The 10,741-nt window shown below is 52.0% G+C and overlaps 1 protein-coding gene across 3 annotated transcripts; it reads right to left on the bottom strand.

The window, feature by feature from the left end:
• Positions 1 to 704: 704 nt before the first annotated feature.
• Positions 705 to 6,685, bottom strand: LOC139828252 (uncharacterized). Of its 3 annotated transcripts, XM_071809870.1 has the most exons (6): positions 6,500 to 6,685; positions 4,459 to 5,070; positions 4,096 to 4,207; positions 2,653 to 2,751; positions 2,001 to 2,105; positions 705 to 1,915 (listed from the first exon to the last, which is right to left on the bottom strand). In XM_071809870.1, the coding sequence occupies exons 2-5, from the start codon at positions 4,980 to 4,982 to the stop codon at positions 2,028 to 2,030; spliced, it is 813 nt and encodes a 270-aa protein (XP_071665971.1). In that variant the 5' UTR covers positions 4,983 to 5,070; positions 6,500 to 6,685; the 3' UTR covers positions 705 to 1,915; positions 2,001 to 2,027. The 3 variants fall into 3 exon arrangements, 2 of the variants coding, with proteins under 2 accessions (XP_071665971.1, XP_071665970.1); XM_071809869.1 differs by lacking the exon at positions 705 to 1,915 and having other exon boundaries at positions 1,923 to 2,105; XR_011739647.1 differs by lacking the exon at positions 705 to 1,915 and having other exon boundaries at positions 1,923 to 2,105; positions 2,653 to 4,207; positions 4,677 to 5,070.
• Positions 6,686 to 10,741: the final 4,056 nt, after the last annotated feature.

Genomic DNA, 10,741 nt, shown 5'->3' on the forward strand with positions numbered 1-10,741 from the left:
GCGCCACCGCGCATGCGCGGAACCGGGGCTGAACGTCCGCGTGCGTGCGGGGGTGACCTGCACCGGGGTGACCACCCGGGATCACCCACAGCAAACGAGCCACCCGGGACAACGCGGAACAGAGAATCCGCTCTAGAGAACCACCCCACCCAGAGAACCCTCCTCGGCGGAACCTCCCGGCGGCCCGTTCGAGCTCTCTAGTGCCCTATTTGCGTAGCCACGCCTCTGATTTGCATTTCTCCGCCCCATCCTCGCCCCGCCTGCCGTTCCCATGCGCCCCGCCCCTCCTCTTATCTCTCGCAATCTGATTTGCAGGCTTCGAATCTCAATTTGCATTCTCCCCGCCTACTCACCTCCCTGCCCAAGCCCCGAGGAGATTTGCATATCCGGCACGACGCTCTGCTCTGTTCTGTTTCTATTCGACCCCATCTATTTCTATTATTTCTACTTCTATTAATTCTCGTTCTATTTCTTTTCCTGTTTTCTGTTTCTTTCCCTGCGAAGTACAAACCACACCTGATCTCACAGATGTCCAGTGTAACCTGTAGCTGCTTTTGGTAAATATGAGCAGAACTGTACAGCACACGGTTTTCCCAGCAACATGAAGCAGAGAGCGTATTCAAAAAAAAAAAAAAACAAACCACAAACACAAAGACGACACACAGCCTTGTAAGTCGGGTGATTAATTCTATTCAGTATGCTTTTACTTAAGTTAGATTACAAGAAAACTAAATTGGGCTCGCCCAGTGCCCTGTGAGTAGTAAAAACCATCACCACACAGTCAGTCACTCAGCAGAGAGCTCGCAGCAGCTCCCCGGCTGCCGCAGTTATGGAACGAAGCGTCTGGCTCGCACACAGAGCCCCCCAGCCCCTGCTCCCACCGCTGAGCAGGTGCGGGTGCCGTTCTGCTCCCTGGGGGCAGCTCAGGCCTTTCCCTCAAGTGCACCCGCCAGAGACATTTCCGGGTAAGGATGAGTTTTTTAATCCTTTCTATAAACAGAATTTCTTTGCATTTTAAAAACCTTGTACATCACTGACATTGACTCCTATGTCTCTTTTTACACATACGTATGTATTTAGGGAATATATTTGATTCATATATATCATCTATTTCCACTGTAATATATATCTACTTAGACATCTACACACTTGCGTATGCATTTACATGTATATATCTGCTTAAACTTATACAGAATATCTGTTTATGCTTATATATATCACCACTTATTATCTAGAATATCCATTTATACTTACGCACCTGTTTAGCCTTCTCTTTGGACACAAATATCTTTCTAGACTTGCAGATGTTGGCATATTGTTACAATCATATTATTACATTTATGTATATTTAGACAGAGCTATCGATTCACACTTGGCGTGTGGCACGATGAGCAGTGACACGTGGCCAGCTGCACGGCTCAAGCACGAGGGACACCCCGACCTGCCAGGGAAAAGCGCCACTGAGAGCCAGACAGAAACAAAGTACGTCAGAGCACGCTGTCAAATATTGGGGAAACACTCATAGCATCCAGTTGCCTCTCTTTTTCAGTTTTTAGAACAAATACCCATCTGCTTAAGTACACCTAATAAATTATATGCTGCACCTACTCAACAATTACTCTTAACTATGGAAGTCAACATGTAAATTAGACCATTTTATTTGCTTTAAGTTTCATTGATAGGAAAATCAGTGAGATAGAAGACATGGGTTTACTTTAAAAAATAAATAAATATCCCCATTCCTGCAGTGCAGCATAAGGCTACGAAAAAGGAGCGTCAGACTCACGAACACTTTTGGCTGCACTGCAGCACACAGGGGAACACGTTTCTGTGACCGTGACAGCTCGACTGTCGCAACCGGGAACCCAAAGCCCAGCGGTGCCACCAACCTTTGCCAGGCCTGCCGTGCTGGGCTCTGCGGAAGGAAATGGACTTTGGTTGGTTGTTTCAAAGAAAATGAACAGTCCTGTTGTTGATGAGGCCACTGCCCACTACATCACCTGGGAAGATCCACTCGGAGGGCAGGTTCATAAAATGCAGCTTCTTGGAATGAGGAATGCTGCCGTTTTGGAAGATTTCTTACCAACTGAAGTCAGAACTACACACTGTAGGTTAAGAGAAAAAAGTCACTATTGAAACAATAACTCATCCAAACCACACATGGACTCACCGCCACCAGTTACGAGGCTGAAAGTGCTTCTTGGGAACACCTGGCAAACACGCAGAACAAAACCGATTTGCCCAGGTGCCTGTATCTCTGTCAGCTTTTTGAGTACTATTCTAAGATATTTTAAAAACCTATTGAGTGAAAAAGAACAAAGCATTTGTCATTGAATCAGGTTGTTTCTTCTGGACATCTGAACTCTTACAAACACCTCCTTTCCTCTTTTAGTACAAAATCATTTCCATAGTATCATTCAATAGTAAGCCCACAGAAACAGAAGATTACGCTTTCAGGAAGAGAAAATAACCAGAGGGAGGTGAGCTCTGCACAGGTGTACCGTGCTCCAGAACAGACCTTATTTTTAGTACTCCTGGTAAAATATTTTGTATTAAAAATATAGAAGGAGAGTCGGTGCATTCTTAATGTTAACTTTAAAGTCCACTCTACAAGTACCTCAGGAAAAGTGCAGACACGCGTCCTAGCCGTACCTTGTACGGGCAGACCGCTCTGGATTCCTTCTGTCTGTCTGGTACTTCTGTAGCAGAAGACGGGGCAACCGCGGTGAAACGGTGGCAGCAGACATCCAGCTGAAAGAGGAAAAGCCCTTCAGAACAAAGCTGGAGAGGAACCTGACACTTCCTTTTTTCTTGTGAAGGCTACAGTTGAGTGGAGAAAAAAGTATTTTGCACCATCTTCAGTACAGCTGTTGATACGGCCACTGGAGCGTTTGCGTTTTTTGGATAACCAGGCCATTTTTGACTCATTGGCAGTCTGAGTTCCCTAGAACACATTTTCCCAGATACACACAGAACACAGACACAGATATCACCCAAGTATAGCCAAGATTTCCTTCCTCGCCCTGGATGCTGTCATTGAAGAGCCCAGCAGCCCATCCGTCCTCGTGAACCGCCCCACTGAAAAAAAAAAAAATTATCTTTTCCAGGCTGTTTCTTCAAAGGGTAAAGATATTTTAAATTGCAGTTATCTTTTCCAACAAAGTGATTTTGTGATTCCTTTGAAAAGGAGGGTAAGCTTGCCAGAGAAAGATAGGGACAGGGAGCAAGACAAGGTGACACAGAGAGAGGGGCAAAAGGGCCAGGGAGCAGGGCAAAGGGAAGAAGAGGCCAAAATGAGAGACAAGGAGCAGGAGACAGAGACGGTGGGAAAAATCCTAGAATGGGCAGTGGCAGAGACAGACAAAGGAGAAGTGGGCGCCGGGCTGCGGGACAGAGACAGGAAGGAGGAAACGCAGTGACAGGGAGCAGGGCAGAGCGACAGAGAAACAAAAACAAAGAGGGAAGAGGACAGAGAAACCAGGAGTAAGACAAGAAGAAGGGCAGAGAAACAGGAACCGGGGTGGGTAGGGAGCAGGACCAAGAGATGGAGCGAGGATGGAGATGGAGGAAGAAACCTGGGATGGCCAACAGGACAGGGAAGAATATGACTGTGGGTAGGGAGCAGGACACAGGGATACAGCGAGAAACAATGGGACAGGGAGCAGCATTAAAGGTCAGAAAGAATAAGAGATGAACAGGAAGGAGGAATGGAACGCTGAGATGCTGAACAAGAAACGCCAGCAACAGTGAGCAAGACAAACGAATAGAGAGAGAAGGGCAAGGCAGGAAGAAGAGAGATAGGAAGGTGGGAGATAAGAGCTGCACGTACAGGTACTGAGAAGAAAAGAACAGCAGGGAACAGGCCAGAGAAACTGTGGGGAAAAAAAGAGACTGATGCAGATCAAGACAAAGATATGGAAAAGGGAAAAACAGCTATAGAAGATGGAGCAGGACACAAAAATAGAGAGAAAAGGAGAGGTATAGGGAAGCAAAATTTTAAAATAATAATAATAAACCAAAACCACCACCAAGGAGGGGCAGGGAGGCACCAGGACACACAAGCCGGGGACGAGGCCCCGAGGGCCAGGGACTCACAGCGGCTCTCGCTTTCGGTGGCTGCCAGGAGGCTTCTAACAGCTCAGACGCTCCCGTCTCCTTCTCTCCTCCCTTCCTCTCCGGTAACTCGGGGCGCTCGGCCGTCCTCAGCCTAGGAGAACACGGTGGGGTGTCAGGGCTCCTACGAGACGAGGCTTCGGGGACATGGAGCCTCGCTGGCTCGCTCGCCAGGCAGCCGTCCCGCTCCAGGATACGCGCACGGACCCTGCCGCGCACGTTGGCCCCCGGCCCGCCACACGCCGCGCAGAGGGAGCCTTCGCCACCCGGAGAGAGGGGCTCGCTCTCTCGCCCGCTGCAGGAAGCGGACATTGGGCCGATGGCCCCGCATTTCTTCCTCTTTACCTCTCCCCAACCTCTCTGGCTCCAGCAGCAGCAGCCCCCGTCCACGCACGGGACGTGCTCCCCTGTCCCTTCTCCCGCCACGCTGCCAGACGAGCCTCGCCAGCCCGAGGCGGGCGCAGCCAACGGCATCCCCCGGGCTGGGAGTGAACGGCCACATCCTCAGCGCGGCCTCTGGGAGAGGGAGAGAAGAAGCAGCGGCCGTTAGCACCGTAGCTCACCCCTGCCCCAGCCTGCTCCTTCCGCAGGGGCCACCGGAGAGGTGCCGAGGGCCGGCTTGCCGCCTTCACGACGGGGCTTGGGAGCGGCCCAGGAACACGGGACGGGTTCGCAGGAGCTGCCGGAGCTGGGGGCGGCTGCACGGGGCGAGCGGGGCCGCGGGAGGAGGCTTGGCGGGAGCTCTGGCGAGCTGGGGACGCACCCGGCGTCTGCCCCCGGCCGGCTGTCGCCTCCTGCTCCTCTCCCGCACGCTGGGGACGGAGGACGGCGCCGCGTCTCCCACCTGGGCGCTGCTCCCCAGGTTCCATTCCCCGCCTGGGCTGGGGGGTCTGCTGAGCATCGGGCGTTCACAGCTCCCCCTCAGAAACACAGAAATTCCAAATTAGAGTTCAGCCTCTGAAAAAAGTAGAGCAGGAGAAAGCACAGGAATTAGTCAGAAGAAGGGACAGGAGAGCAGCTGAGCTAACGGAGGATTCGAGGGAAACGGGCCACCTCAAAACACAAGGCATCCTCAAAAAACCAGAGCAACTGCAGCAACGCCAGACAGCATTAAGACAAACTGACACCGTTTAGGACACGCTCAGCATAAAAGCAAACACATCCACCGGTGCAGGAAAGCATCTCGCCCCTTCCCCACAGCACCGCCACAGGACACAGCCCTGTGAGGCCACGGGATGGGCTAGTACTGAAACGGAGAAATAAGCTTGACAGCAGAGTCAATTACACCGTTAAGCAGGCAATGTTTCTTTCATCTGCACTGGGGAGCTCTGGGGGTCGTCCTCTGTAAGTGCTCCCACGACTGGATACTCTTGCATTGCTTATAGTCACACAGCTGCTACATATTAATTACAATTGCTTTAAATTTTGAACATACTATATATCTAGCCTAAGAAATAATTGATGAAGTTACTTATAAATGTTTAGTTTCTCACTCACAACACATCTATTAGTTAAATATAAACTAAGCTCTCAGCTTCTAAACAATGTGTTATTAAATCTTCTGTCTCCCTCTTGTCGTGCAGAAGGATCTAAAAGGTGAAAAACATCCCCTCATCGTGCAGGCGGTCAGAAAGCATTTACCTCACGTGAACCGGTTAATGAAGGGTACATCTTCTATAACTTCATCGCAGTATACATTAACTTGGTAGCTTCTCTTGAATTCCCCCCTTTTCAATATACTTGCAAACTCTTTGGCAGTATAAATCTACGAAATATTATCATCTCGCGTTGTGGTACAGCACAATTATTTGTTACCCACTAGCGGTACCAAACAGACCACTGTAGCGTAATGTAAGTAAAAACGACTAGCATCAAAATCAGAGTCCTAAGATCAATGCTGACAGAACTGCGAAGCCGCAGCTCCTGCCGGTTCTGGCGTTGGTTTCTGGCACTTCTGACCGCTTCGGGTCAAACGGCGCCTCTTCCCCCGGCCGTGCGCTGCAGTACCCGAGTTTCGCCACAGGGCGGCAGCACTGAGACCGCCGCGGCAGCCCCGGGCGAGCGGTCGTGCCGCGTTTCGCGGGAACCCCGCAAAATAAACCCCAGAAAACAAACGCGACAAAACAAAAAAGCACACAGAGAGCCGCGGAACGAAAGCCGCACGTACAGGACACAGAACCCGCCGGGCCTCGCCCCGAGCTCCCGGCGAAGCGGCGCCCGACCCGCCACGCCACCGAGCCTGCAACCGCGCCTTCGCTCCCACCAGCTTCGCCAGCTCGGCCGTAAGGGCAGCGGGGAAACCGAACCGAACGCCTCCTCACCGCGCCGGCCCATCCCACTCCCCCCGTTCCAACGGCACGGTCACCCTCGCCGCGGACGCAGTCACCTGCCGCCTCTTTCGCCGCTCCGTTCCCCTCGCACTCTCCCACCGTCCCGCGGCGGGAGGCTCCCGGCTGTCGCCTCCTTCCCCTCTGCCTTTCTGCCGCCTCCGGGGACCTCACGAAGGGCTGCCCTGAGCCGCCTACCTCCAGGTCCCCGGGCGCCGGTTGCAGCAACCGCTCCGCAACCGCCCCGACCCCCGTTCCCGTTAATTCCCGGTACCCACCCCGAGACACCACGGACCCGCTCGCCAGGACCCGCGCTGATTGGCTGCTTTCCACCCCCCCACACTGTCCTCCTATTGGATGCTCCGTCCGGTGCCCAGGAGCCAGCAACGCCCGCCCCTCCGGCAAAATGATAGCCTGCCTAGGCACGTCAATCACCATTTTCTCCGCCTATCAGCGCTCGCAGTTTGGGCATGCACAGTAGGGAGGCAGCAGCACCCGCCCCCTTCCGCAACACGATTGGCTGCCGAGAACCAGTCAATCACCATTCTCTCGGCCCATCAGTACTCGCAGTTTGCTCATGCGCAGTACGGAGCCTCCGACACCCGCCCCTCCGGCAATCTGAGTGGCGGACAGAATGGCAATTGACGTGCCTTGGCAGCCTATCAGCGATCCGCCCCCCCCCCCCCAGCCTTCCCGCGCCATCTGATTGGCCCGCTCTGCACCCTCACCCGTCTGCTCTCCGCCCTGCCGGGACCCCCACGCCCTTTGCCCGCGCGGCTTCCAGCAGCCGCGTTTGAAAGGAAACAACAAAGCGCGCTCCTTTGCTTTACGCTGACAAGGGGGGCGGGTGGTCACCTACCCTTAAATTCATTGTGAACAGAGAGAGCCCTAAGGAGCTCCGGCCGGCAGGTTTCTCTCCCCTGTGCCCGGGACCGAGGAGACGCCGCCGCCTCCTGCCGCCGCCTCGCCCGTTCCCCTCGCAGCGGGGCCTCCCCGGGAGAGCCGGGGGCCTCGTTTTTTCCCGGCTGCTCGTCCGACCGCTGCCCCCCCCTTTCTGACGGGCACGACGCCGCCCGCAGCGGCAGAGTCCCCCTCTTACCCCTGGCACGGGCACCGGGCGCCGCTCCCCAGCTGCAGTTCCGGGCGGTGGCCACCAGACGGCAGCACCGAGCGCGGTCACGCAGCGCCCCCCGGGCCCCGCAGCGCGGGCGCTTTTTCTTGACCCGTGGGCAGCCTGAGCTCCCCGAACGCGCTTTCCCAGAGCCGCGCACATGGCAGACACACTGATAAAAGATAATAGCCTGACATTGCTAAAATGTGTTTTTTTCCTAAAGATGCCTTCTGTCCTAATAAAATACATTGCCTCTCCCTGTGCCCCGTGTCTTGTCTGCAGCAGTAACTCGGCTCGCCCGCAGCTGTGGCAGCTCTGCTGCTGCTACAGGGTCAGTTCCAGCCCTTACCCTCGGCTGAGCAGCAGCCGGGCAGGCGCTGCTGCTCTGGGCGCTGCGCATCCTTCAGGAACGGTTCTCAAACGATCCTGTGCAACGATGTCCAGAGCCAGGACCCCCGCGGCGGGGGACAGGAGCACACGGCCGGGCCCGTCCCGGCTCGGGGCTGTTTCCGCAGTCGCTGTGAGCTGATCCGTGAGCTGGAACCAACCTCCCCATGCCCCGGCCCGGCCCTTTGTCCCCGGCTTTCCCAGGGCAGCGCAGCGGGCTGGGTCACACCAACTGTTCTCTGCTGGCACCACCCAGCCGGGTCACCTGTGTCTGCGGTTGTGGGGACACCCCACGGGCTCCCTGGAAACGGACATCACAGCACTGAGAGGGGGCGTTCAGGAGCCTCTGCGCTTTTGGGTTGGTTTGTTTGGGTTTTTTTCCCTTTTGTTGTTTTGATCGTTAGCTTCTTGTTGTCGGTTGGTTTGTTTTTAAGCTGTTACTCTATATAGCTCAACCATGGTGCTTATAGAGCATGGGTAAATCTACCCTGCTTCCTCACAGGAGACAACCATCTCGCTTTACAACAGGTGATTGAATCTGCTATAGAAAAGTTCAACCACCTCCTGTACAGCAAAGGATAAAAGAAAGTATGGATTTTTGTTGCATCTAATCCCCAATGCAAGTACCCATTAACAATACATTAGCAGTGGGTTCCTTCAAATATTCACAGTGAAGGTAGTTCCTGGCACGATTGTATTAGCGTTCTTACTATTTTACGGGAGAAACACAGGGCACAGCTGATTTTGCCCACGTGCAGCGCAGTGATCACACGGGTGTGGTGAACCGGGTGGAAGGCCCTAGAAAAGGAAAATCAGCCTCCGGGTGCAGGGCCAAAACAGAAATCCTTTTCAAACTGTGCCATTTTAAAAAGCTACCAGGGGTATAAAGCAGAAAAAAGAGCAGTGAATGTGTATAATGACACAATTCGATGGTTCTCCAGTTCCATGATGTGCTCTTTTACTAACAGTGTCTGCTGGAGTGGATACCCTGGACACCAACAAGCGGGTCCTGGTGCTGTGCCCATGGTGATTCATCCACTGTGGCCGTGGGTGTCAGGCCCTGATACAATAGACACAAAACCTTGGGAGGGAGGTGATCACAGTAGAACGCTTAAAGATAATGAGCTAGCAGACTTGATTTAATCTTTATTTAAAAATACACATGGCTGCTGTCTTTTCTACAGTTTAGGTAGGACGGGCTCCAATATCTCTATGAATTACAATACATGACAAAAATTAAAGGGGGAAAGCTCTATTTTTACAATGGTAAATACAGTCTAAATCAATTTGGGAAACAGGTAAAGGGGTGTAGCAAATGAGGCACAGACGATCCTGTTTTATCTCAGAAGGCTTTGGCGTATTTACAGCTTTAGGCACAGCGTGTCCAATCCCGTATAAAATGCACTGTCCATACCAATTCAGCCTGTCCCCCGAAATAAGGACATCAGGATGCCACCCTGCATTCACCAAGGGACAATCCTGATCTAATGTTCTCTGTGTATTCTACACCAATATCTGTTCGTCAACAAACCTTTTACTGGTTTCAATTTCTTTCCCTGATTGTCCTTTTTCAAATACAATGCGTATGTAACATTTTGTATTGTGTAATATGCATTATATAACAGACAATATATGATTTAAAACATATATCTTACTATATATTACATGTAGTGCATTGCTATACTACACATCTCAAGGTATACCCACCCAGACCTGTGCAGCATATTAATATTCTTTACAGTGGCCACCATTAATTACAATATTCAATCAGATTCCCCCTGGTAGCTTTCCCCAGGGAGTCAAACGATCCTTTTCCAATGTCACAAAATACAGCCGGGGGGGACTTCTTTCGAATCCCTCCTGTCCCTTGTCCACTACCTATTTCACAATCACAATAACAAACAATTGGTTAACCGTAAGTATTGGACTATAAAATCACCCAAGACACAAGTAACAACAAATCACTAAAGACACAAACAATTATACAATTGCTAAGGCACAAACAGCAAAATCACTAAAGGTACCTTTATCAAATTACTGTTCCCTCGTTTTTCTCTTTTATTTATTGTTTTCTCATTTTCCTCTTTAGTTTTTTATTTCTTTTTAATTTACCCAATTTACCAAAACGCGCAGACCCAACGCGCTGGTGTCGCCCACGTCTCGCGCAGGCAGCCTGCAAACAAACCAGACTATGAAAGTGCCTTATCTCATTGATGGGGTTTTACCCACGTCCCGAGCTGGCCCGAGGATCCGTGATCCCTTCCGGGAATTCCCCGGTGCCGGCACAAGGTCCCAGAGATCCTGGGGTCCACGGGAGGTCAGGCAGATTATCCCATCCTCGTCGCCAGAAAACGATACCGAAAAGTCGGCAAACAGACTCTCTAACACTGTTTTGAAAGTGTTAAAAAGCAGGCACTTTTATTACGGCGCGCTGGGCACTCGGGGGATCGCTCCTCTAATCCAGCGTGCGTTCCGCTTTCCTCTGGTTTTACATATCCTGGAACTCCTGAAACAGCAAAACACGCCAACCACTGTTTACAGACGTCCCGTGCTCTTTCACCAGTGCGTGCAGCCGCAACGAGAAATCTGGAATGAGCGTCTACAGAAACACGTACGTATTTACCCACTTCAAAACAACGCGTTACATCAGCTGGCCGTACTTGTCAGTAATCCCTCCTGGATTAACGCCCTCTTTGGATGGCACGGGTGCCGACTGTTGGCAATCAGGGCAGGACATAAGAACGCTCCTGGCCTGATCCGTTGTAATTTGAAATTGTCGTTTTAACGACTTTGCATTCTGGTG

The sequence above is a fragment of the Patagioenas fasciata genome, chromosome 6 (assembly GCF_037038585.1).
Source record: "Patagioenas fasciata isolate bPatFas1 chromosome 6, bPatFas1.hap1, whole genome shotgun sequence".
Lineage (NCBI taxonomy): Eukaryota > Metazoa > Chordata > Aves > Columbiformes > Columbidae > Patagioenas > Patagioenas fasciata.